This window comes from Emydura macquarii, unplaced genomic scaffold (assembly GCF_026122565.2).
Source record: "Emydura macquarii macquarii isolate MOO-44397 ecotype Brisbane River unplaced genomic scaffold, CSIRO-AGI_Emac_v2 contig_1253, whole genome shotgun sequence".
NCBI classification, from domain to species: domain Eukaryota; kingdom Metazoa; phylum Chordata; order Testudines; family Chelidae; genus Emydura; species Emydura macquarii.
In genome coordinates this window covers 92,514,307-92,542,121 of record NW_027131390.1, presented here as the reverse complement: position 1 = coordinate 92,542,121, position 27,815 = coordinate 92,514,307, and the positions used below count along the sequence as shown (strand labels likewise).

The window sequence follows — 27,815 nt, the reverse complement described above, 5'->3', positions numbered from 1 at the left end:
TGGTTTAATAACAAGTGGGACAGAATCACAAATACTTCTGTTTTTCCATTCAAAGGCTTGAATTTATTTCATAGTCTCCCAACTGGAAATACATTCAGTTTATTTCAGTACAAATCCCATTTAAGATACAGACTAACTTTTTCCTTGTCTGACAGAACTTTCACTATTAAGTAACACAATTTTAATATCTGGTAAAGAGTTCTGAACCAGACTTTTACAATTCCTAATTTCTCCTGGAATTTGTTTAAATTCAGCATTCTTTATCTCCTTCATAAGATAGGCAAAAATGGGCAAATGACTGTCTCCACAAATTATGTCATTACATTAGCATCAGAACAGGTCTACATTTATTACATACTGTCCTGTATCAAAAATCTTATCTATTTAGGAAAAAAATGTTGATTTCAAGAGGTTGTGCCATCTCCAATTCCTGAATTCTGCAGCTGCTGTGAAGTAAGTTATTGTAATGCTTACAGTAAGAGTGATTAGCAATTTTTTAAATGCTATTATTGATGAAGCATTGGAATGAGAATCTATCAGAGCACATATTTCAAAAGAACACCACAGAGGTAAATTATTAATAGCTGAATGACTATTGTCATATTTCTACTAACAAAAATGATTTCGCCTAGAAAGTCTAAAGGTGATATAATTGTTTTGTAGCTTTATCTAAGTTTTCTCTGAAAATTTAAAAATGCATTATCAATCTTCCCCTAGTGGAAAGAGCTACTTTATTCAGTACATTTATGTAAAATTCTCACATTAACAAAAACGTTAATTCTAGTCACTTCTCTTTAAAAAAAAAAAAAAAAAAAAAGGCAGATGCAGGCAAAGCTTTCTGCACAACATTTACATAATACTATAACACTTCAGCAGAAATTTTACTGTTCTAATACATAAAAGACACACATTTTCAAAAAGGAAGGAAACTGTCTTTTGTAACCACATCTAACTTTCTATGAAGCCCCAGTAAATCTCACATGAGCTCCCTTTTATGGGTGGCAGATAGTGATGGTGGATAAAAGTATTTCCTTTGAGAAAAGAAATAATTCTACACATGCTAGTTTACAAAATATATCATGAGGCTTTCTAAAATACTCACTTCTTTTTGCAAGTTTTCTGAGATAATTCAGGTCTAGAGATCTTTACAAACTGAAGGTGGGAGGAGTGATAGTGATATATCAACCTGTGATGAAGGTAACTTTGGGAAGCATGTTTTAGATGGGTAGGATAGACCAATGTGGGGAGATCAGGGAATGTAGGCAGGAAAAGATCAGAGTAATCAAAACAGAAGATTATCAATAATTGGACACAATTTTGGCCATATGGACATAAAGAAACAGAGAGATGTTGTGAAGGAAGTTGTAAGCAAGGATTTGTACCCAGACTGGACGTGAGGGACATAGGAAAAGGAGTCAAAGATGGCATCCTGACAGTCTAGGTGACAGAGCGGATGGTGGTATTATTGACATGGCAAAGCAAGTTGTTCTACTATGCAGTGCCATTCATAAATGTATAATAAATACATACTGAGAATATACTCCATACCATAATTAATACATATTGAAAACAGGCCATCTTATAATCATAATTATAACTTGTACGGGTAGCACTACCTACATGTGAGGTTCTTGTATATTATTCATTTTTGCATTAAATCTATAACTACAATTCTTGGTTATACACAATACCCACAAGAAGGAAATGTCAAATCCATTAATTTATGCTGTTTATTGCACTTACTATGACAAATTTGTGAATTTTAGACCTATTCCAATGTACAAAACCACAGACCTCAATCCTAACTTATAATGCCCTTTTCTATGCCAATGTTCTTGCCAGTTTTACAGCTGGCTTCTGTAGTTAAAGATTCACTGGGGTTGGTTGAGTTCACCAAATTCATTTTACTTGTGACCAAACTAACTTTGGATTGATGTTTACAGGGGCAGGGGAACAGGAAAACCCGCTCAGCCAACTACTCACTTTAAATTTCAATCTTATGACACTTTCAATGCACTACAGAGACCTGGCATACATAGTATTACTTACAGTATTGACATCTGTCTCCAGTGTACTCAGTCAGGCAGTGACAATAGGGCTGATTTCCAGCAGTGACACTGCAGGTTCCTCCATTTTGACAAAAACGATCACAAACTGTTTGATTGCAGTTTGGTCCTGTGAAACCCAGTGCACAGCTGCATGTAGGCCTCCCTATTTGAAATAAAGACAACTATTTTTATGGTAAAAATTAATATGCATTAAACTTAAAATCAATACTTTGAATAAAAACATACATTTCTGATAATAGTAAAACATTTTGATTTTTAAGCCCAATAAGTATTTTTTGATAGATATCACCAACACATTTTGTTAATTAGTACTGTAGTAAATGAATGCAACATGGCTCCAAAATTCTGGTAGAAAAAGCACAAAAATAAATGAAATGGGTGTTTCAAAGGTCAAACCCAATTGATTTTGCCCTTTTTTTTTTTTTGGCAAATTTTCTTAACCAAAAACATCTGACCATTTACCACTTCATTGGAAAGTCACATTACATTTAAAGATAATTTGATATGGTGATTTATATGGCCAAAGAGTGATTTTGGAGCAATGGAGTAGTAAAACATCTCCTAGAATTATACAATCAGACTGGGTTCTTGCTATTGCAGAAGGACAAGTGGTATGCTGAACATTACTATTGTTACAGAATTTACTCACTTATTCTAAAGGTTACAAATATGAGACAGAAAGATCAAAAAATGTAAAGTTCTCATGTAAAGTATATTTTACTAACATTCAATTTTCAATAAGAATAATTTTACATCACACTAAAACATAAATCTGTACCTGTTTTTTTCTCTTTCCTATTTTATCACATATTCTATTTCTCGTCTTTTCTCCATTATCATGTCTCTACACATCTTTGCTACATTTTGCTCTTTTATTAAACTCTCTTTCACTTCTCTTCATTACCTTTTCTCAATCCAAGTTCTTGCTAATATATTTAAAAACAAAAAGAGAGGTTACACAGCTTGTGCCGTAACTGAAGTTTTTCTGTATGTGTCCCTCTATGGGCACTCCACTTCAGATGCACATGACTCTCCATACACCTCTGATCAAAGATTTTTGGTAGCAGTACTCATTTGGCAGACACATGAGGTAGACTGACACCTTATAAAATGGCCTCACATCCTAGTAGGAGGCTGAATGTTGGCAGACTCATAACATGAGATAATACTCCCAGTGATCCACCTTGAGAGTCTCTGAGTGGAGATTGTGGATCTGTCCGCAATTCAACAGTTTGTACTTAAAATATTAAAACATTCTGGGAGACTTTCTAAATGGTTTGGTTCTGTCCAGATAGAAGGCAAACATATGGAATGTATTACCATGCCCATTAGCTGCTTGTACCACCAAGCAATTCAGTGACAAAAACGTCAAGACCTTCACTGGAACACAATATTTTGGCACCATGTTTAGGAATAGATGGTGCCATAGCTGGAATGTGCCAGACAGTCTTAGCAGACTCTCGCAAAGCCTCATTTCACAGGAAGGCCATACATCCAGAAGCTGAAGTATATATAATGTCCAGGAGTTTATTATGAGAATCCCAGACCTCCTCTAAAGTAATTTAAAGCATATCTGCAATGCTTTTCAAGATCTCTTGAAATTGTCTAAAATCATCTGCCGTGGAAGGTGGTGAAGGCATTTCAGCCTCATCTGGATTCAAGGAAGAAATGTTTGTGCTATCATTTTGTCATCCCTTGCCTGCTGCTCATCAAAGGTTTCCTCTAAAGGCTCAGGTAGAGGAGGAGGGAGTGATGGTTCAGAAGAACGGCTCTCTCTATGCTCCCGGAGAGATGGACTTAGGGCCCTCAAGAATTGCTGGCAACATAGGGCCCAGGAATCCCAATAAGGCTGCTGAGGGACCTCTGGGCAGAAGAAGAGGTATCTTTGATCAGGGTGAAGGTTGTCTGTCCCCACCACCCAGTCTTTATCTCAGCATAGGTAGGAGAGTATTATCTCAAAGAGTAAACAGGAGATCCCTGAACTGAAATCTGTGAGTCAGAAGAATTATCCTCAACATATTTCAGGGAAGTTGATAACTGTTCACCCTGAATGGTCAGTGTTGGTGAAGCAGGAGGTCTCAATGAGAAATGTAGAGTCGGTGACCCAGAAGATCTTGTGGCTGATAACTCTATGATATGGGTAAATAATAGAGACTGTGACTCATCCGAAACAAAAAGATCCCTTAAATATCTAAACTCCTGCAATACCAAAGGTACATGAGTGTGAGTTGAGCAAGATCTTGTGGAGACCAATGTTGATACCAAGATATGGATGGTCTATAATGCATTGGTACAGCGAACACTGAATAATTTGAAAATACAACATAGTCTGATGGTGTGCACTTCTTTGAAGTGGAATGTCTACTAGAATGGACATGCCCATCTGATGCCAAAGAAGTCTTTGGTACCAAATCCATTTTAGTAGCAGAGTGGCTTTTAGAGGAAGCCTTAGATAAGCTCGAGGTACTGGAACCAACTGGATCCTCAATAGTACTCCTTTTGGGACCTGAGGTCTCCAGAACATTCTTTTTGACTGGTGACTGAGACGTTTTAGAAAGAAAGCTAACATTCTTAGAAAGCAAACTATTCTTCTTGTCAGCACCCACAGTCTTACTGTGAGAGGCTCTCAGTACTGTGGATGCAGATGCAGGTAATGTATACCTCAAGGCTTTTGATGACCGAGGTCCAGAGGTAGTCATGATATGTGGCTTTTTGTGACTAGCACCCAGAAGTAAATGGGGTACTAAGTGAGCCTGGACACCGGTGTGCAAGAAAGTTCTTGGAGCCAGGATTGGAGGCCAGTGTTAGGGCTTGCTCCATCATTAACAATTTAAATTTTATTTCTCTATTTTTATGAGATCTGCTTTTGAAGAAGAAGCAGATCTTACATTTGGCCAGTATGTGGATGTTTCCCACATAATGGAGGCACTGAGAGTGGCTGTCACTGACCAGGATAGCGTCCTGGTAGGAAAGACAGTGTTTAAAGCCTGGGGAGCCTGGCATGCCCAGAAGCATTAATGTCCAGATTAACCCTCAAGAAGGAAACAAAAAAGAGGGGGAAAAAAACCAAAAAAAAAAGGACCCTCAAATATGAATTAAACTAAGCTAAGAAACAGAAAAACTAATGATAGTTAACTATGTTTAAGTACAGCAGGCATGCTTGCCACTCCAGCTCAGGCCAAAGATGGTTGAGAAGGAATTGAGAGGGGTTCACTGGTGTAGCTCTACATATCCTCAGTATGGAGCACAAGGATGTATATAGAGTACGTGCGTGGGCCAAATGGATACTGCTACTAAAAATCTCTGATCAAAGGCACATGTGCATATGAAGGAACTCTATTTAAAAAACTGTCAGGATCCAACAGGAGTTCATTATCTTCTCTCTTTCCTCTTTTAAATCTATGTTCTACTCTAAAGTCTCTAAACTTCAGTCCACATCAATAGCCTTGACTTGTCAACTCCACCCCATCCTTTCACACCTTCTAAGCTCCCATCTTCATTCCTTTACTTTCTCTTATGAATTTTCTCCCTGGGCTTTCCCTCTACACTTTCCTCCCTTAACTTTCATGCTATTTATCATATCCTAAAAAAATCTTCACTCAGCCACAATTGTCTCTTGATCACCCCATCTCTGTCTTCCCTTTATCTGTAAAGCTCCCTGAATGGTCTGTCTCTTCCCAGTGCCTAGAATTCTTCTCTTACAACACTCTCCTTTATCTATCCCAGGCTGGCTTTACCCCTGGTCCACTGAAACTGTGTACACGATAGCCAGTAAATGACTTCCTTTAAGAGTTTTCAAGGTATATCTGCAACTGGGACGTGTGATTCCCCCCCCCCCGGAGTAGACAGACACATGCTACCTCACCTCAGCAAGTATGCTAAAAATAGCACTGTGGACATTGTGGCACTAGAGATGGCTCAGGCTAACCACCCCACCCTGGACGCAGGGGGTCAAGGTGGGCTTGGAGTCAGGTGACTAGCCCAATCTGCCACCAGTACCATAACATCCACACTTCTAATTTCCATGCACTAACTTCAGTTAAGATAGCATGAATCTGTCTACCTGCACTTGGAGTCACTCCTCCCAGCTGCAGTGTAAACATATCCTTTAAGTCTCTTCTCCATATTAATTATCCTTGATCTTTCTGCTACACCCTGACCTACTGACTACTACTTCATCTGCCTTTCTTCCTTGGACTTTGTAACCGTGTCCTCACATGATTCTCTTCTACCTTGCTCTTTACTCCTTCAGCATCAACTTCAGTGGATCTTCTTTCCTTCTCCTTCCCTCTCTTTTTGTGTTCCTTAGTGGTTTGGTCTAGGTCCCCACTTTTCACACTTGTCCTGGGTAACTTTATCCACTCTCCTAGTGCCACTTATTACCGCTATATTACTCACAACTCTCATATCCATTTCTCTGCATGACCTTTCCTAGTTTCTCCAAAATCTTTTTATCAGTGTCCTACAACTTCATTAAACCAAACACAATAATAACTGAATCTCTGATTTTTTCCCTATCTATGTATGTTTTTATATCACACCTGTCATTATAACATCTCAGTGCCACAGAGAAAAAATTTTGATGAAAGACAAGTGGACAAATTCTCCTCTCAGGCATATGGGACTAAGCCTTATTTATTTTTTTTTCCTTCTCCCCTCTTCTCTCCCTTCGTTTTACCTCTTCTCCTATGCACTCTTCCCTTCACCTTTTTCCTACTCCTTTTTCATATTCTCTTTTGCTGTTTTAGTGAATGCTAAGATGAACGTTTGTGCATCGTTACCATGAGATTAATGCACATTCAATCTCTTCCTATAACTTGTTTTGCAGGACTGAAACCCTCAACTTAAAATAGCTCCAAGTGGTTAAATATTCAGCAACCTGCTTATTCATCAAAATATGTCTCAGTTGTTCTCTAAGCACCAAATCAACGATATTGAATTCAGATGTTGACATACATTCTTTTTTTGGCAAATGACTCAGAGGTGTACTCTTGTATATGTTGTATTTGGATTCTTGCCTCTGGGTTTGGTGGTTTCAGACAGTTTTGAATTAAATCATTGTTGTCTGGTACATAAGCTTTTTAAAAATAATGACAAAATAAGATCTAAAAGTTCAAAGCCTATGTTTTCTTGTCATGCTCTTTCTTCTTTTTAAAAAGTGATGGGGAAACCGTATTTTGCCTGAAAGAATTTTATTCTCTTCTATGCAAGAGTAGGCTTACAAATAGGCCAGTTTTTGACAGTTATGTGCAGATTTCCTTCACTTTATCCTAAAATCTATTTTAGTCACTTAATTTAATGTGTCAGCTAGAAATGTCAGCAGTTCATTTTCCATTAATATGTAGACAGTTTAATCCAAAGTAATATTTTGTAAAATCGTGCCATCTCTTATAAAGCACCTTCTATTTTGGAATTTTAAAATACTTCTCAGATTAATTTATTAAATCTCTCAACGCTATACAATGATAAATAATAATAGGATTTGATAATAGTTACCATCCCCTACTACCACACAACAGGAAGGCAGAATGGTCTAGGGGACAGAAAGGGACTCAGGAAATCTGAGTTCTATTTGCAGTTCAGCCAGTGGGCTGCTGTGTGAGCTGGGGTAAGTCACATCACCTCTATGTATGAAAAATAAGGATAATAATACTGATCTGCTTTGAGATCTACTGATGAAAAATGATATATAAGAGCTTGATGCTATTATTAATTGAGATGCCAGATAATAGAATGGAAAACATTTTTACAAGGTTGCCTCATGTACACCCAACTATCTCAAGCTGGGAATCATAACCACACAACAGTCTTGTGTCAACTACCACAATTATTTACATAAAAATAACATTAGGAAAGAATGTATTGCATTTTAACTCTCTTTTGAGCAACTTGCGTTCTAAATATAAAAAAACATATAATGACACTATATCCTTTTTTGCTCTTTCTTTCATCTTTCACCTCCCAAGTTTTTCTGTTCCTGAGTTAGCATACACTACAGCACTTGCTGCATGGCATGTTTTCCTCTTCCCCTACTTATCCCTCATATGTAGGCCAGCCTCCTGGTTCACCTTCTCCATCCCCGTCAATGAATTATCCCCTTACAGGAACTTCCTGTACTTAAATGTGTACATCAAGTGCTCTCCAAACTTACGTGCTTGTAAAAGCAGCAAGAAGATAACAACATGTGACACACCACATTTTCAGTACATGTTCCAGTTGGACAAGCACTGCAATAGAGAATGCAATCTCTTTTGTAGGTGAAGGTTAGTGAAAGCCGACTCCCGCTGCAAATAGGTTTGTCTCCATGCTGGCCACTTTTAGAGTGTGATGCAAGGCAGCTTTTTGTTCAGATTTCTACTAACTACAAGGTTCCTAAATGTATTGGCGTTTAGTTTGGTGTTTAGGTTCAAAAAGTATATACTCCTTATTTTGATGTGAATTTTGTTTGCCCCTGATCTTAACAATGAAAATTGCACCCAGATACTGTGCCTAATAAATGTTTGTAAAATAAACTAATGCAAATAACGTATTGCCCCTTAAAGAATCAGCAATGTCTTTATAGATTCTTAAAAACAGATAAGTTATATGTTGCTTAATATTGTTGGAAGTCTCTATTCCTTGAGGCCAGACTATCTTGTAAAAATATGGAAAAATTAAATCTGAATGACCACGGACTCTTACAGAATCTTTAACCCATGAAAACTGATGGAATGGGGAACAAAGCACAGAAATATATTCCAGTTGTTATGTATTTTTGCAAATGTTTTATACAGCATTTTAATAGGATAATTAGAGTATATCTTGTGGTGATTTTATAAAAAAAACCTTTCGCGGGTACGGAGAGCAAATGTGATGCCGGAGGTATATATAGTTGTCTCTTGGCAGCAGGACGTGAACAAACCACCTGAGAAAGGGATGTGTGTGGGATTCAGATAATAATGTTTCTCAGAAGGAAAAGTCATGCATATAAGTGAACGGTGGAGATCAACATCTTAAAATCTATCGTTTGGGTTGTGATCAGATTATATAGGAGATTTTAGTTCCTCCTTGTCTAATGGTTTACACTGCTATACAGCAGCATATAAAATGTCCTGTTCATCTGCAAAAATATATATTTCAGTAATTATCTCTTTTGTGTCTATTAGATTGTTTTTCTCAATCTAGCCATCATCTTAAATTCAAAATATTAATTAGATATGAAGAGATAAAAATAAGGGCTAATCTAAAATGGACATTCATCTGTATTGGCTCAGGGTGTGTCAACAATCTCAATAAATAACTGAGGAATAGTCTGTATTTTGTTATATTGAACGAAGTCTCTTGGAAGGAAAGACTGAAGATACTGCTTTGTGTATTAGGTCAAGTAAAGAGTTGATAGAATTATTTCATTTTAATTACAGAGAGAAATGGTGAGAAGTTCTATAAGCATTCTGATTACTTTTTAAAAAAACTAAACTCTGTTCCTTTAAATTTCAGATCATCTAGTTGAATGTCTACACTACCAGAGATTTTATCTTTGTTCAGTCTGGCAATCGTAGGCTAAGGACCAGGAACTTAAATACCCATTTGGTGTATATGAATATGTACACTGTCTTTGATTTTTCTATTCCATTTGGTACCATTCTTATGGAAAACAGTGCAGTCTAATATAAGGAGTTCAAAGACAGTATATTCAAGGATAGCTTGCCTGGTATAGTCAACATCAATAGTTTGTGTGCCCATAATAATTCATATTCACGAGACTGAACGTCCATCATCAGGGGAGGGAGGTTTTATTGGGGGAATATTTAGTATACTCACTTAGTAATTTGAGATATAGGGCTTGATCCTTTGGTAGAGCCAAGGTATGCACTCTCTCAATCTTGGGAGAAGACAGAAGTTTGTTTGGTCCATGGGGTAAATTTAAGCAGTCTTGGGACTGTTCTAACTGATGCTGTTTGCGGTGGAACCTTAGCACCATTTCCTAGCTATGGATCAACTGAGCACCTTGAACTCCAGCTTATGCTCCATCTCACCCCTAGCATTCCCCAATTCTTGGTGGACAGAGGGAATGATTTCAAGATAGCTACACTACTTCAATGCCAGCTGCACATTATCTAGTTTTTGAATAACCCTCAGCTTCTCTGTTTAAGGAAGGTTCTGGTCTCTTTGTGACTAGTGAGGAGTTCAAAGCGGTTTTTCAGCATGGGCCAAACTGATCATAATGTAGCATAACTGAGAATGAGGCCCTAAACATCTATTTCTGACTCAAAATAGTTTCAGCATTATTGGAGTTGGGCTCAAATAATAACCTAAATAAATAAATGCAAATTCCTTCTTGATATTCTAATACTATAAATCAAATGAGTCTGCATAAGAAAATATTTTCTAATTAATGTGTATATATAAATTCTATTCTCTTTTACCACCTAATAATTAATAATAATTTGATAACCAATGAAGTCAATTGCAGAGTGTTATTCATTTTTTTAAACATTATTGTGTTAAATTTTTGTTGGTTATTATATATTGTAGAGCCTCATCTGCACACAAATGTTAATTTGTTAAACAAATCCCACTGGCAGTTCATGGATTTATTCACTGTTGGTTTACTTACAGTTAAGTCTTTTGGCAAATTCCTATGTGGACATTTTATAACTAGAGTTGGGGGCAGCTTTAATTAAAATTTATAAGTTTATGACAGTTGTATTGAACTACAATAATGGAACAAAGAAAATGTCATCAGTTAATTAAAAGCACACATCTGAGAGATCTAATTAAAAGTTTGCATAATAGTAATGAATGTTTTCCAGCAAACCAAATTAACGGGAATTTTTAAAGAAATAATTAACATGAACAGTAAAAATCTAAGAAAAATACACTTGCTTTTCTCTTACACAATAAAAGTATAAAATAAAACAATAGAGCAATAACTGAACTTATTGAAAACATTAACAAGGCTTAGGAAGATCACAAAATTAGATAAACCTGTATTCCTAGTATATTTACAGGAAGTGAAATTATTGAGTAAAGTAATCTGAAATAAGCAGAAAATCAAAATGGCTATTCCTTGCCATAGGTAAAAGAACAGTTGATGAAGTATTTTATGCTGCTTTCAAAGCATTAAAAGCAATCTAAATAACAGTCTTAAAGGACTCAGAATTGCAGCGTAATCTGCCTTTTCTAAAAACAATGTATGTAGCTTCTCTTTAATGGAGACTTATAAGATCTGTTTACAACTGTCTGGCTGTCTGGAAATGTAAAGGTGTTTTAAAGGGCAGGTAAGTTACATTTCTGCCCAGTTTGAAGCTCCTTTACACTGTCAGAGCAGTCATGGTGAATCTATTCCAATATACCGTACATATTACCTGGAGGGAAACTATTGTACTTAGAAGTATTCAAAATTTATACTTCTACAAAAAAACTTCAAAAACAGACTTCAAAGAGAAACTGCAGAGCTGGAACTCATATGCAAACTTGACACAATCAAACTGGGTCTAAATAGGGACTTGGTATGGTTATCTCATTACAAGAAGTAATTGTCACTGTTCACACATTCTCACCTCCTACTCAATGGTTGTGAATAGGCCTCAACTACTCTAACTGAATGGACTTTGCTTATATCTAACTACCCTTAGATGTATATATATACCTCCTATCTGATTTCTATTCCTTACATCTGATGAAGTGGGTTACAGCCCACGAAAGCTTAGGCCTGCAGAAATTAAATTTGTTAGTCCTTAAAGTGCTACAGGACTCTCGTTGTTTTTGCTGTATACAGACTAACACAGAACTTCTGGAACTAACTCTGGACTAACTCTGGACTAACTCTGGACTCTGGACTAACTCTGGAACTTCTCAAAATTTTTTGAAATCTTCAAGGAAACATATAGTGGAAACTAACACACAGTAGGGTACTACATACCCTAGTATATCATAACATGACAGTATATCTGAATTAAGGATAAGAGTCAAATTACCATGCTGAACTACTGTTAGTAATCTAACTATGCAATGTAGGCTGTAAAAGAAGGCATGTGAAAACTAAAGAGTCAGTAGGGAGGCTGCTTTGTTTTTTTTAACTGTAACATGATCCAGTTGTAAAATGAGTTAGCTGCCACTGTATTTGAATTCCCTCCTTACACTGCCTTTCCCCCATCTTGGGGTGAGGGCGGGGGGCAGGGGCAGCAGAATGGTCAGGGCCAGAACATGAATGGCCAGTTCCCATGAGTGGGAGGGGAAAGGGCTAATGCCTAAACATGCTGGAACACAGCCCCTCCTTTCATCTCAAATTGTACTTGAGAGTGTGCCTGGGAGGAGGTGGGGGGAGAGCTTCTCTGCCTCTCATTGGGAGGTAGGGTTAGGGGAGCTGATTGGCTCTCATGGCCTCAGTTTCACACTGTTGGCACGGTGGGAGGGAGCATTTAAGCAAACTGCAATAATGCTCCTGGCAGCACTGCAGCTATGGCCAAGTCTGGTCCCCTGCCCCAGGTAGTAGCAGGGCAGCAGCAGTGAACAGAGTAGAGTCTATTTGCTCCTACATCCCAGCTCCTGAAAGTTAGGGGCCAGACAGCAGTGGAGGCAGAAACAGCAGAGGCTACCCTTGAAGCAAGAGGTAGGAGACAGGCCACATCAGCTGGGGAAGAACTAAGCTCCTAAGCAGACCATTAGACACTATGTTGGGGTAGCTGTAGATGTGCCCCTCACAGATACATAGGAGGAATTGGCTGATAACTAGCACCTTTCATTGTTAAAAAGTTGGGGAACTTCCCTGTCTGGGGTATTCCTTCCCAGGTGGAGGGCTGCTATATGTGAAGGAATAGGATAGAAACATGATCTAGCAGCCTGCCCCTAAGCTAGAGTGGCAAGTGGCCAAAAAGGAGTGCAGGGGAGTGAGGAAACACCTCCAACAGCAGAGGACACTGCACCCAAGACAACAGAAAAAAGGGGTATCAGGCATCCCATCCACTCTCTACAGAGAAAACCACACACAACACAGGTGCTTTTGAAAACTGAGATGCCAGGAATAGGGTGACCAGATAGGAAGTGTGAAAATCGGGACAAGTGTGGGAGGTAATAGGTGCTTATATAAGAAAAATCCATGAATATCGGGTCTGTCCCTATAAAATTGGGACATCTGATCACCTTAGCTAGAGACACTTTGCAGGAACAGACTGGTGCCCACAGGTCAAAGGCTGTTAAGGAAAATTCACTCATCTGGTCCTGAACATTGAGTGGCAGATATGGGATAGATGAAAAGGAAAGAAGGAATGTGACAAATCCAGCAAGCCCAAGATGGGTAGGAAACTAGAAAATTAGCTGCAGCATATATCTATATATGTACACACACATACAGTACATATATGTAAGGGGTGTAACAAACATGTTACATGAACCCAGAATGAAGTGCTACCTTTTTCAAATATGTTGATCTCATATCATGGGCATATGCCACACGTGGGGGTGAGACATGGTTGAGAGATGATGAGGAGTTTAGACTTAGGGCTGCAGAGGAACCAATCTTGTCTTGGGGTCAGAAGGAGCAAGACTTATGGCTTGAATGCACAACTCCATACTATTCTGTCCAGCATGGTATACAGACAGTAGGTTACCTATACCAAAACTGCAGCTTTGAAAATTGTCTCAAATGTCTGTTTCTCATTTAACAAAGGGAAGTGTTTTCATTCCTCTTGCTAAGACAAGCATTGGTGTAAAACAATATGGAGGTCAGCATGATGACCACATGTGCTATGGGGTAGAGGAAAAGCCCCATCTTGTGGAAAGCAGAGTGGTCATCAAGTGCTCTGCACTCTAATGAGAGCACTAGGAGAAAGCAGCTATCATGGAAAAAGCCCTAAATTAAATTAAATTAGAGATGTTAAGAGGTTTTCAAAACCACTATGAGGAAGAGAGGCTTTATGTGTGGATAGACATTTTGAAATCCATTAAAGGGTTAGAACAAATAGTTCAAAGAAAAGGATGGTAAAAATTGGTTCACGTGAAGAATAAACCCAAACATTTCAGTCAAGATAAAAATATAGAAGCTGCATGCAAATATTCACCAAGAGCAGAGGCAATACAAGTTCCTCCATTCTGACAGTAATTGTGACAGTGGTTGGTTTCACATCTTTCTCCAGAATAGCTTGGCCAACAGTGACATCTTAGATCACCTTTCTCATTTATAATGCATCTTCCTCCATTTTCACAAGTTAGTTTACATGTATCATCTGTAGTAAAAAAAAAAATCATATAGGTTACTGGGCTTTTAAAAAATTCTATTTCAAGTAATCAGAGAAAATTATTACTCATTTGAATATTTACAGTATAAAGGCTGCAGATTCAGAATTTAGTTTCTATCTGCGGGACTTGGGCAAACTATACCTGCCTGACTCACATGGGTTGCCCTAATGCTCCCTCTTACCTCTATCCCTTCTATGTGCTCTCTACTTTGTCTTTCTGTTCAACTAATACCCTCTTAACTCAACCCCACTCAAAGGACTTAAAAACAAACAAACCAAACCTCTAGCCCATCCCTTCCATCCCCGCAACATGTGGAACTAAAATTATGTTTAGCGACAATCATTTTACACTTGAAAACATCAATCTGCTCATATGTTATATTCCTTTCCCCTACTCTTCGTCTTGTCTATTTAGATTGTAAGTTCTTTGGAGAAGGGACTGCCTACTACTCTGTTTGTACAATGCCTAGCTCCATGGGGCTCCATTCTCACTTTCCCCTAGGCACTACTGTAATACAAATAATAATAAACAATAATACCCCTGAGACCAAATTCAGTTTAGGCATAAACCTACTGTTTTCAATTACAGTGAGCATACTTTGATATCATCAGAACATGGCAAGAAATTAATATATTTATGCTAGTTTCAATGCACAAAACAATCACAGTCAATGACATCAAGAAGAAATCAGTTCTGGAGTATTATGTATACGATGCTGAAAAGTTCAAATATAATCCAGAGGTTGCTTTAGTAGCCAGACAGCTTTCAAATCCAGATTTGGCTATCTGTCCGTTCCTCACAAAATGGATCATGTGAAGTTGGACTAATTAAAATGTCTGTCTGTTCCTGTATTCCAATCTCAGTCTATAATGGCAGAAGTGTCCATTTTAAGAAAAAGGATATTAGAAATCTCCAGGAAGAATTCAGAATTATGTCCACCATAAATATAGATGTTTCCCAAGAATAGCATTTTGGAGTTAAAACAATGTATAACAAGGATTATTCTGTTTCTTCTAGATTACTCCAGGATTGGAATATCTGATGGACATCCACCTACTTTTGGGGTTTAAAGAAAAATAGTATGTGCCATATTTTCTTTTTCTTTCCCGACACCTACTTCAGCTAAATATATGTTATAATAAAGCTAGTTTGCACTTTGGGGTTTTAAGATATCTGAATATTTTACTCCTTTGCAGGTTCATTAAATCCTTTCAGTTTCATGGATAGATTCCTCTGTTACCCATTATAGAAGTTATTTAAATTAATAATTTAGTATGGTTTATTGGAAGGAAGTCTTATTTCTATTTTGCTTATCTGTACATTAGTCAGGTGTATATTGAACAGTACTTAATAACAAAATGGATAAATAACATTGAAGTATAGCCAAAGGCTCAATTTTTGGTGAACCTTTTTGAATTTCAGGTAGCAAGTAAGAAAACTAATTTTAAAAATATGACCAAAATACAAAATCCTGAAACTTTTATAGAAATTTAGATGCATTGTTTTGCATTTCCGCGAATGTATGAGAGAAATAATAAATATAACACTGAAAGACGGTCAAAACTTTAAAGTAAAAATTATACAGTTCAAAGTGCATTTCTTTGTTCATAGTGCAATGCAAATGCATGCAAATTTCCACAAAAATAACATTAATTTATTGGGTTAAACATGGACCTCCATTAAACTTTCCCAATTCCACTGGTTGGCATATGTATAATAAGTAAGGGGAGAATCTGAGCCATTTTGTGTTTTGAAAAAATATAGTGAGAGGAAAAGGAAATATTTTCCTTTATTTTGGTTACAGATGATGTCACCATAAGTAGAGCAATTATTAAAATAATTCTATGATGCTGGAATGAATAGGTCCCTATAGAAACTCACACAAAAATATAGCAAAAACAACGAGAGTCCTGTAGCACTTTAAAGACTAACAAATTAAATTTCTGCAGGCATAAGCTTTCGTGGGCTGTAACCCACTTCGTCAGATGTAAGGAACAGAAATCAGATAGGAGGTATATATATACATCTAAGGGTAGTTAGGTATAAGCAAAGTCCATTCAGTTAGAGTAGTTGAGGCCTATTCACAACCATTGAGTTGGAGGTGAGAATGTGTGAACAGTGACGATTACTTCTTGTAATGAGATAACCATTCCAAGTCACTATTTAAACCAAGTTTGATTGTGTCAAGTTTGCATATGAGTTCCAGCTCTGCAGTTTCTCTTTGAAGTCTGTTTTTGAAGTTTTTTTGTAGAAGTATGGCAACTTTCAAGTCAGCTACAGAGTGTCCTGGGAGATTGAAGTGCTCTCCAACTGATTTATGGATGTTACCATTTTTTATGTCTGATTTGTGTCCATTTGTACTTTTACGTACTGACAGTCCAGTTTGGCCAATGTACATTGCAGAGGGGCATTGCTGGCACATGATGGCATATATTACATTAGTAGATGTGCAGGTGAATGAGCTCCTTATGGTGTGGCTGATGTGATTAGGACCTGTGATGGTGTCACTAGAGTCGATGTGTGGGCAGAGCTGGCAATGGGGTTTGTTGCAGGGGTATGTTCCTGGGTTAGTGTTCATCTTGTATGGTGTATGGCTGCTGGTAAGTATTTGCTTTAGGTTGGGGGGCTGTCTGTAAGCAAGGATAGGTCTGCCTCCCACAGCTTGAATGAGTGAGAGATCATCTGCTAGGATAGGTTGTAGAGCCTTAATGATGTGTTGGAGAGATTGTAGTTGAGGGCTGTAGGTGATGGCCAGTGGTGTTCTGTTGTTTTCTTTGTTGGGTCTGTCCTATAGTAGGTGACTTCTGGGTACCCATCTGGCTCTGTCAATTTGTTTCTTTTATGGAGATCCTGTAGGTGTTTGTCTCTGTCTGAGGGATCGGAGTAAATCCGGTTGTATCTTATGGCTTGGCTTTAGACAATGGATTGTGTAATGTGTCCAGGGTGGAAGCTGGAGGCATGGAGATATGTATTATGGTCAGTTGGTTTTCGGTATAGGGTGGTATTAATGTGACCATCCTTTATTTGTATTGTACTGTCCAGGAAGTGGATTTATTGTGTGGACTGGCCCAGGCTGAGGTTGATGGTGCGGTGGAAATGATTGAAATCCCGGTGGAATTCTTCAAGGGACTCTTTCCCGTGGGTCCCGATAATGAAAATGTCATCAATGTAGCGTAGTTAAAGGAGAGTGCTTGGGGACGAATGTTGAGGAAGCGTTGTTCTAGGTCAGCCATAAAAATGTTGGCATACTGTGGGGTCATGCAGGTGCCCATAGCTGTGCCACTGACTTGAAGGTATAGATTGCCTCCAAATCTGAAGTAGTTGTGGGTCAGGACAAAGTTTATGCCTGCAGAAATTAAATTTGTTAGTCTTTAAAGTGCTACAGGACTCTCGCTGTTTTTGCTGTAGACAGACTAACATGGCTACCCCTCTGGAACTTTACACAAAAATATAACAATCCAATATTTTTTATTATGACAACATAATTAAATTATCAATTTTTTTCTTTAAAAAATAAGTTGTCAGTTCAAGAATGTTAATATAATTTTAACATGAGTAATTATTAACCAGAAAAATTACTACACAATTTTGGATTTCGCTGTTTCAGAAAGATTAAAAGTAGAGTTTCAAGATGCAGTGGAGTGGCAGGGTTCTAGAATCCCATGTAGGAATATAGGACTTTTTAAGTTATGTAGCCTTGATGTTAGAGGCTAGAAACCTACATCAAGATGTAGAATTATTCTTCCTGACTCAGATTAGGTGAATCATATTAACTGCAATTCAGGATATAAGAGAGTTTGACAATGTTTCTCAGGTGGAAGGAAACAAAGGCACAAACAGAGGGATCCTGTGGGGCAAAAAACTTGGAACAGAGACGCTCAGAAGAAAGCTTATGCTAAGATTTATATTCTGTTATTTAAATTAATGACAAAAGACAAACTCCTTGAAGCAGGTAAATCCAGAATATAGTTAACGTATGTGTACTATATGCAAGGATTCATAACACTGGAAGATTTTTTTGGTGAAAAATGCAAACTTGGTGACAGTGAATCTTTTCAGGAATTTGTGCAGATTTTGCCAAACTATTTCAGTCAAAAAAGCCTAAAAATAACAAAATGTTTCAATTTTTCAATTCAATCCTACTTTTTATTTTGAAATTTCCTTTAATTTTATTTTATAAATTAAACATTAAAAATGCTCAAACTCTAACGACAAGTTGCACTTCAGGTTGAACAAGATGTTTCATTTGGCCTGAATTTTTTTTTCTTTCACTTTTTAAAAAAAAAAAAGTGTTTTCAGTTTGATCAAAAACAAATTTTTCAATTTTATGGAACTGCCAGGAAACCGAAAAATCCATCATTTGTGCATCATTCTAACTGTGAAGTAGTGATATAGAGATAAATGAACATTACTGTGTGTCCTCTCTCTTCCACTCTTCTTCTGAAGGAAATAAAAACTCCAACTATTTGCACTAAAATGAATGGAAATCAAAGACTGAATCGTTTGCAAAAATATGGGTAGGTCAGATTCAGATAGGGTGACCAGATTTCTCGATTTTATAGGGAAAGTCACAATATTTGGGGATTTGTCTTATATAGGCACCTATTACTCCCCATCCCCGTCCCAATTTTTCACATTTGCTATCTGGTCACCCTAGATTCAGGAGACAATGAAAGAAGGAAATTATTAAGTCATTCATTTTCTTTTATTTATTATGATCTCTCCCTCCCACAGTGTGACAGATTGAGAAAGTAACAATCACTGAGATCCTAAAAGAAAGACAGGTGGATTGTCTCTCTTTTGTCTTCAACATGACAAAGAAGGGCTAATGGGTTTTACACAAACATGGACAAAAAGTTCTGTTTGTTTTCTCCTTTGAAAAATCAAAACATCATTTATGATCTTCCTATGTGATATAATCCTCTATCAGTGTAGCCATCAGGAAAAAAAATGCCAACAGAGAATGTGTTTTTCATTGAGGTGTTTGACCCCAGATTATTTTTGAAAAGTACAAAAACATTTTCCCCTTTCTGGCAAAATTTATCCTCCTTCAATTCCCAATCAAAATTATCCCTTGGATTAGGGGGTAATGTGTACAGATCCATTTCCAGAGGGGTAACAGAGGAACAAAGGGTTACGTGACTTACTAAAACTTACATAGACACTTCATGGCAAAGCTAGGACATGGAAGACCCAGAACTTTCTCATTTGACAACAGTACCACACATACAAGGTGCTCTGTATTTAGGATAACTGAGATATCAGGGTAGGAGAGTGGGATTTTTCTAAGAGCCCAAATGATAGAGAAGCACAAGTCCAACTGATTTTCAATAATGGTTGAAAAAAGCATTGAAATCTACAAAAGAAAAAGCACTGTAAGTGCAAAGCATTATTAACAGTCACATTTTTCAAATGAGGTAAGTAAAGCACAGACAGATCAAATGGCTTGGATGGAAGGCATTGCTGCCTAGCAGATAGTGACTGTGAAATCAAGAGGCTTGCATTCTAAACTTGGTTCTGACAGTCACTTATAATTCTTCTGTACTTCCTATTAATGTTGACAGTAAAAGCTGGGATGTGAATAGATACATAGCTAATTTAGTTATGTGGTAAGTGTACATATTATGTGTCAGTTGCTCAATGAGGATCTCATTCAGCAAAGCGTTTAAACTCACGTTTACTTTTAGCATGTGAATAGTCACATGCTTAAATTCTTTGTTGGATCAGGGATATAGAGCTACTGAGGTGCCATTATTAGTTTGGTCAATACCATTCATTTTTTGAGCTTAGTCATTTGATCACCTGTCCAACTCAATTATTTAAGATGTAATAAACTGAATTTTTATTAAACCTACTTGCACATACATACTAAAAGGATACATATATACAACACACAACAACAAAATTAAGATTGCTGAGGACAAATAACATATGTAACATCATTTACAAAACTCCACCTCTTAACAGAAAGGTAATAAATGATTAAGAACATGCTATCCTCATAATAAACTAACAAATTATTTTTATCAAATGTAGAGACATACATATTTATCATAACACACAAAATATGGCATAACGACAACTTTAACTATGAAAAATATAGTAGGATATTTCCATTGAGTGTGATTTTGAACATTTGCCTTGGGGAAGTTAGTTATGAGGAAGCTGTTTTGAATGATGGAAAATAAGGATCTATAAGGGAGATGCTTCAAAAGAAGCAGCAATAAGGGTTTGTATGATCAAATGCATTACTTTCTATCGCGATAAAATGATTTTGTAAACTGGATTAGGTAATCTGGCTATCTGCAGAAACCATAATATGAGTGCTTGAAGATCCCAACCTAAAAGAGCTATAAAACAACATAAACTCCTGGATACTGGACAGTGATTTATCGTCATCTTCTTCTTCTTTTGCAGATGACAGAATAGATTTTCAGATTACCGGAACATCTGGAAATGAAGAGAATCTCTGAGATTTCATGAAGATAATCTGATTTAGCAAAGATACTTCTTTCAAGAGTAAGGTTGAGGCTGCTCAAATCTGGGCTGTATAGGTGAGGAGGCCTGCAATTTTTAACCACTGTCAAGGAGGAAGCAATGTCATCTCTAATTTGGACAGAGAACCAAGGCCTCCTCAACCACTCAAATGATGAAGAGCATGCTTGATTTAAGGAATTTTTATTATTGATGCTGATATTAAGAGTTGGAGTAACTACAAGGATCAGATAGGTTGTCCACTCCCAGGATTCTGATATATCTTTCCATGGAAAAGTACAGAGTGTTTCTACTTGTTGGCAGACAGAGTATGAGGCTTCAAAGTTATTTTTTTTTAATCAGAAAACTTAAAAGTTGCATAATAACTCTGTGATATCTTTTGTTTCCATGCTAAATCAGTCTGCCTTCTGATTGTATGGTATGCACTGAAGACATCGAGATACGTGCTTTTCTTTGAAGATTATGATTTTCATTGTCTCATGGTGCAGTGAAAAAGCTCTTCTTTCCTTGCAGCCTACTGATGAAGATCTATATAGTTTTGTTCTTCATTGTTACATAGGTTACTACCATCTTCAACAGATCACATTTTGTTCAGGGCTTCTTTGAAGGATGCTGAATATATTTCAGAGTCCCAACTTGAAGTGCTCTTGACTTTCTTGTCTCTTGAATCTTTTATGGGGAAAAAAATTCTATTCAGAGAATTAATCATCCGTTTCACTTACGAATGGAAGAAAAAGGTTCTAGACCCTGTAATTTTATAGCATTTCAGTCTGACAATTTATTCTATTGTCACTGCCTGGATTTTCCAAGTTAGATTTTATTATTTCTGCAGAGAAAGAATGGACTGACATAGCTTACTCTGACTTTAATTTGGAAGAAAAGTATTTACTTGGATACTTTTTTCTCCTGTTCTTCCTTTTGATTTAGCTGCATGCTTCTTGTGTTATTAACCTTGTGACATATTTTCTCAGAAAGCTCAAGGCACAAAATCTCCTGTGCTGATCTTTGCCAGTTTTCTCTGACTGAGAGCAAAAGAGCTGACCTTTTTTCTATAGATGCAGCATTTGAGCAGGCAGTAATACAATACTTTTTGAACTTTTTTAGACATTTTCAGCTTTTTAGGTATTTTTTTAATACTACAACCCTCTCTTGGGAGGAAGGAGTTTTCCTCTTTGTTAAGTGATTTACTCTCAGGAAAGACATGGCTCTGCGCTCATCCCTTGGGCTAGAAGATACCAAACAGGTGGAGTGTAATGAACTATATGATGGGGAGGAGGAAGAGGAAGGACTCCACTATCTTTCCCCAAGGAGGAGAGAATTCATTGCGGAATAAGGGAAGATATTTTAGTTTCTTGCTTACTTGAGAAAAATGTGCAGTTTGTCATTTACCCAGTGAGTGAGCCAAACAAAGGAAATTCACAGCTTTTATAGCCTTATGCTAGAGCAATGTGATCTTTCTCTCCCTTTGAAGGGCCCCTGCTTCTCTGGAGGTACTCTCTAGGGCTGCATTTGTCTGGAATCTAGTCCTGATCACTGGCACAGCCTGTCTGCAAGCTGCAAGCACAACTTTTCCTTTGAAGACTGTTGAATCCACTTCACAAATGAACTTTTTTTATTATAAAAAGTTCCTTTTAGCCTATTCTGTTATAGTAGAGAGAGATGGGGAAGTTGAGAGCAAGCATTTCTGGCTGATCACAGAGAAAAATAGAAACTTATTTTACAGCCCAAAGTGAAAGAGAAGTCCAGGAAAGGGGGCAAGTTGAGGCAAAAATAAACAAACAAAAAACTGTTGACAGTGACTGAACTTATACATGTATTCTATTTGGAAAGATATTATCAGTTCCACTGATATAGTCTCCTTCTTAAAGACAGGTGGTATGCCTCAAACAAATAGAATATTTCAAAACAGAAGTAGCTTTATAAGTAAGCTCACTGTTCTGCTTGCTACATGAAAAGCTGAAAATAGAAGAGAAAACACAAACGTGGCACAAAGTGAACATTTGAATCTGAATCTTTGTAGTTTTCCTGAAAATCTTCATGCAGCCAAGAGAGCACAAATATTCTGTATTTTAAACGTAAATGGTAAATGTTAAAAGTGGGAATATTGAATTCATGTAAAATTTCCATTACTAATGTTCATTCAGATAGAAGTGCTAGATACAGCTTTCTTCCAGTGCAAATCTCTGTATTGAAATTTAAACTTTCATTTTTTTGGCATATTTTTAGTTTCATTGTGGTACACATCATTAGGCATACTAAACATTATTAGTGCAAATCCAGCACTCTGTTGGAAACTGAGGCAATACTTAATCCACTTTAAAACTACAGTTTACCTCCTAAACATTGCCACTTTTGTGAATACATAAATTAGAAACAAGCTGTGCTCCCCCACTTGTAATTAACTATGGGAGAGATCAGGTGAACACTTTTCCAAGTTTAAGAAAGAACTGGATATGAAATGTTTATTCTGTTATTAAAATGTTAGATACATTCAGAATACTAATCACATTGTAACGAATGCCAGCTTAAAAGACAACTGATTGTAAAGAGCTATTAAGGTCCCAAATATATGCTTTTCAATTACACGATAATTAATTAGCAATAAGGAGAAATGTGCAATCTGCATTCAGTTTGTACACAAATCTATTGAGGAGTCGGTGTTCAGAATTCATTGTACAGTGTTTATAAACAAAAAACCAGATAGTCAGGTCTATGGATCATGCTATTATGACATATCAATGATAATAACTGCGATGTAGAATTCCATGACAAAAAACAAAACCCAATGAGACAGAGTTTGAGTAAGGACGTCTTTATTGACAATTTCTGGGATGAAATGAGTGAAAACAAACACAATATTGTATGGGTTATTCTCTATTTGTGATGATAACTTAACAAAACTAATGGCAAACTGTGCAAAGCCACAATCTCTGCGGCAAAGCAGTAAGGCTACTTCACATTATCCATACAAAAGCTTGTAGAAATGAAGTATGACCAGCTAAAATAAGGGAGTGTCATTTGTTTAGAATAACCATACGGACTCAGCTAGGCACTTCTCAAAGTATGTGCAGCCAAAAGGAAGTCTTGAAACATTCATTCCCCAGAAATAAAGATAATAATTCACATTGCTTTAGGTACACTGATGGCTGTAGATCACCAACCCAATTTTATGATGGTGAACTTGTGTTTTTGATAGTCCATTAAAATACTGAAACTTCATTAGCTCCTTTCCCACATGTTCATATTACACCTGACAATAAGACATCTATGTTCTGTATATTAAAGCACACTGGATAGTAGTATGATTGGAATTATAGCTATTGTTAAATATCACAGTGCAGTACTGTGATTATGCTTTTTGATACATGTAGTTACTACGAATTCATGTAACTGGAAAGTTTACTACATCACTGAAAATAGTTATAATACAAGTACAACATAGTTCAGGAGTGTCAAACATACGGCCCGCGGGCCGCATCCGGCCCGTGAACCTTTTTGATCTGGCCTGCATCCGGCCAGTTTTTTTGAGACGTGCTGCCGCCCAAAGTGAGGGCATTGCCGCTTTAAGGGATTTCTCTGCCTACGGTATTGCTGGTTTAAGAGTCCGTGAAATGTCTTAAAGCGTCGATGCCGGATGCAGAGAAATCCCTTAAAGCGGCAATGCACTCAGTCCGGCAACATGGCCCCCCGCGAAATCCCGCCGCCGAAAAGGGCTGATGCCGCGCCGTCGAAAAGGGGAAGATGGCCCGAATTTTTCGGCGGAGGGTATCGCATGGCCCCTGCGAAGTGTAGTTTATGAGAATTTGGCCCGTCTCCATCAGCGAGTTTGACACCCCTGACATAGTTAGTATATCCAGCTTCTAATAGTGTATATATTAAGAACACCACCAAAAAGGTAATAAGTAATTCAGTCATGTGGTTAATTATTCAGTTATATAAATTAATGATCCCCCATCCACTAAAATACTTAGGCACCTAAGTCTCAGATATACATGCCTAAGTCCCAGTTTTAGGTTCCACTGCGGTCCACAAAAATCCTGTTGAACTTTGTAGGCCCCTAAGTTTTCAGAGTAAAATTTCCCTCAGCGCCTATATTTCCACCTCTGAGCATGCACACTGCTATTTTACTCTTGAGTGTCTTGATGTCTATTTCCCACCAAAGTCCCAGAGTAATTTATGAGCCAGGAGAAGATGGGTGTTTGGCTGTCTAAGTCAAGTGCATGGCCCAGTCTGGTAGGCATACTCAGGAGCCACCTACTGGAGCAGGTACCATTCACAGTCTGCTCCAATTGGTGCTACTGCTGCCCACATTATAGCGGTTAGCCCAGTGGTGAGATCACTCACCTGGGATGTGGGCGACTCAGATTCAATTCCCCTCTCTGCCTGAGGAGAAGAAAGGATTTGAACACAGTTTGCCTAACTTTCAGAGAATGTGCTAACCAATGACCTCTGGGATATTCTCATGCAGAGGTTCCTAAGTCTCTCCTGTTGAATATGTTCCACTGTAGAGAAATAATGGTTGGAGCAGGGGGATTGGACCCTGAGTCTCCCACCCCACAGGTTGGTGCTCTAACCACTGGACTACAGAATCATTTTCACACCCTTTCTCTGGCCCAGTGACTGATCCCTTGTGGATAAATACTAAAATTTTAATGGACCAGAGAAATAGAGAGAAAGACAATGACTTTTGTTCCTTTTCTTTTAGCAGGAGAGAGTTTTAGAAATAAAAGGAAAAAACAATCCTTTTTTGACAGTCTCAAGTGGTATAAAAATGGTGAAAACCGTTCTTTTGGGGAAAATAAAGAATTTCATTGAGGTGGGTGTAGAAGAGTAAAGCTGTACAAGTAGTCAGGCCTAAACTACAGAGAATTTTAGTTAGAGTCTGTTATCTTTTTCTTCTTTTCCTCCCTTCCTGGCCGTCTGTGCTGGGAATGAGGCTAATAAAATTACTATCAGCACTCTTGAGTAAGGCCTTGGTAGGAAGAAAGCATTATCTTCCTTCTCCCTCTAGTATACCTTTACTTCAAAGAATGTTAGTATAAAATGTATAGGTTTTAAGGTGATGTGCCTGACCTCTGTATGGTAATTCTGTAAATAACAAACAGGGGCGGGTATAATTATATTCATTATGTAGTTGTTAATATTCATTTTATAGGTGTCAGTGTAACCAAATAAGGGTCTATGGGGAGCTGCTGAAAATGTATATATTTACACACTGTTATAGATAAAAGAATTGTAAAGTAACCCCCTCGTTGCTCACTCGTGGCATCAAGGTGGAATGAGCAGGCAATAAAGGGTTCCGTCTCCCCAATCCACGCCCGGGACAACCTGTTTGATTATTTCTAACAGTGGCTGGAGTTGATATTGTTGCTCTTGCTGTTAAAAGTTCAATCCTGTTTCACCTCAGGTGGTATTTGAGATTCATCTGGAGTCAGCAGAGGTGGCAATATCATCTGGGTCCATCTCTCTGGCCTGGTCTACTCAGGACATCTCTCAGGATTAGGACAACAAAAGCCCAGAGTCCCAAGAGCTGGTGAGAGTTGTAGCCATGATGGTAAAGCTCACTCCAGTAGCCAATTTTTCTCCTCAAAACCTCTTTCTTTAAGGATCCCCAAAGGAAATGGTGGGATTAGCCCAGTCCCTCATTATTTTATTCACCAATTAGGCCTAGTTTCCAACACACCACTTTTGGTTCACTGATTTCTGTTCCACACTTTTCTTGTTTACCAAGGATGATCTTTACATTCCTTGAGTTATATCAATAGGCCTTTTTGTTTGGACTAATTTAGTCGGTCTGTCTCCCTTCTGTATAAAAAAACATTTTTCAATGTATCTGGCTATGACATCATTTCTCCAACAAGAGAAAATGACCTCTTGCAAGGCCACAAAATTGACTACCACTTGGCCCAGGAGCAACAATATTTTCTGCACATATCATATAGCATAATGTAATAAATGTAAGAGATAATGCTCATGTAGCTGCACAGTTATGATCTATTTTACATACATTGTACTCTGTCTAAAGAAAGACATGGATTAGTTTGATATGTAAAGTAGGCTATGCGCTGTTGTTTTACCTTCAAAGTTATTGCTAGTAAGTGCAGTTTTCTTGAACAGGAACTAAAACACTGCTAAGTAGGGTAGTTTTACTGATTCCAGTTTATAAACACTGTTAAGTCACTATATTAGTTTGGCTTTTAAATACTTGGTAGAATAAATTTGGAATTGTGTGACAATATCAAAATTTGTGTTTGGGTAATCTGGTAATTGATGAACTCCCCCAAATTCCAGAGCCTTGATATTAACAGACCTCGAATTATACACATTAAAAATTCTACAACTCACACATTTTGATTTCTCATGTTCCCAGAAAATCCTAATCTGCGATTGCTGAATCTCAGAAGGTTTCAAGATTCTGATCATTTTGTTAGGCACCCAAAACTTTGAATGCTATCAACTCTCTGAATTCCATGTGTCTGTAAACACAGGGCTGAATTGTCAGGAAAACAAGTTTCTTCTGCCATTTTTGATACTTCCCTATGTATCCTGGGCCTGAAATACCATGAGAATAACTTTTATTTTAATACTTTAGCACTCTCTTCTGTAGAGCGAGAGTGCTATACATCTTGTCTGTGAAACAGTTATCAAAGCAGTATTACTCAAACAATATAATTCTTCAGAAGAATAAAATTTGTATTCTAAATTTGTAAAAAGGGGATTCTGGTTAGAGAGAAGATATTATAAATACACTCGGCTACTTCTTCTTTGCATTCATGAGTAGATAATGTATTATAAGTCATTAATACTCAATGAATAAATAGTAATCTTAAAAATGACATACTTTCTTTTCCTAGAATCTAACAAGAACATGGGAATTACCATATCAGCAAGTGCATTTTCCTGTGGTCATGATGAAATTGCTGTTAGGCGGGTGCACAACTAGTTTGAAAGACTGTACTCAAAGAGTAATTACCAATGGAGGATATAAGCTATTGGAGTCTGATAGAGATCAGTCCTGGGTCTGGTAATATT

The 27,815-nt window shown here is 37.4% G+C and overlaps 1 protein-coding gene across 1 annotated transcript in view; it reads right to left on the bottom strand.

Moving 5' to 3' along the window:
- LRP1B (LDL receptor related protein 1B) overlaps positions 1–27,815 on the bottom strand; it is a 1,171,881-nt gene that overhangs the window by 40,933 nt on the left and 1,103,133 nt on the right. The window contains 2 exon segments of the mRNA XM_067549510.1: positions 2,050–2,211; positions 14,111–14,275. Coding sequence (XP_067405611.1) covers positions 2,050–2,211; positions 14,111–14,275 — 327 coding nt within the window.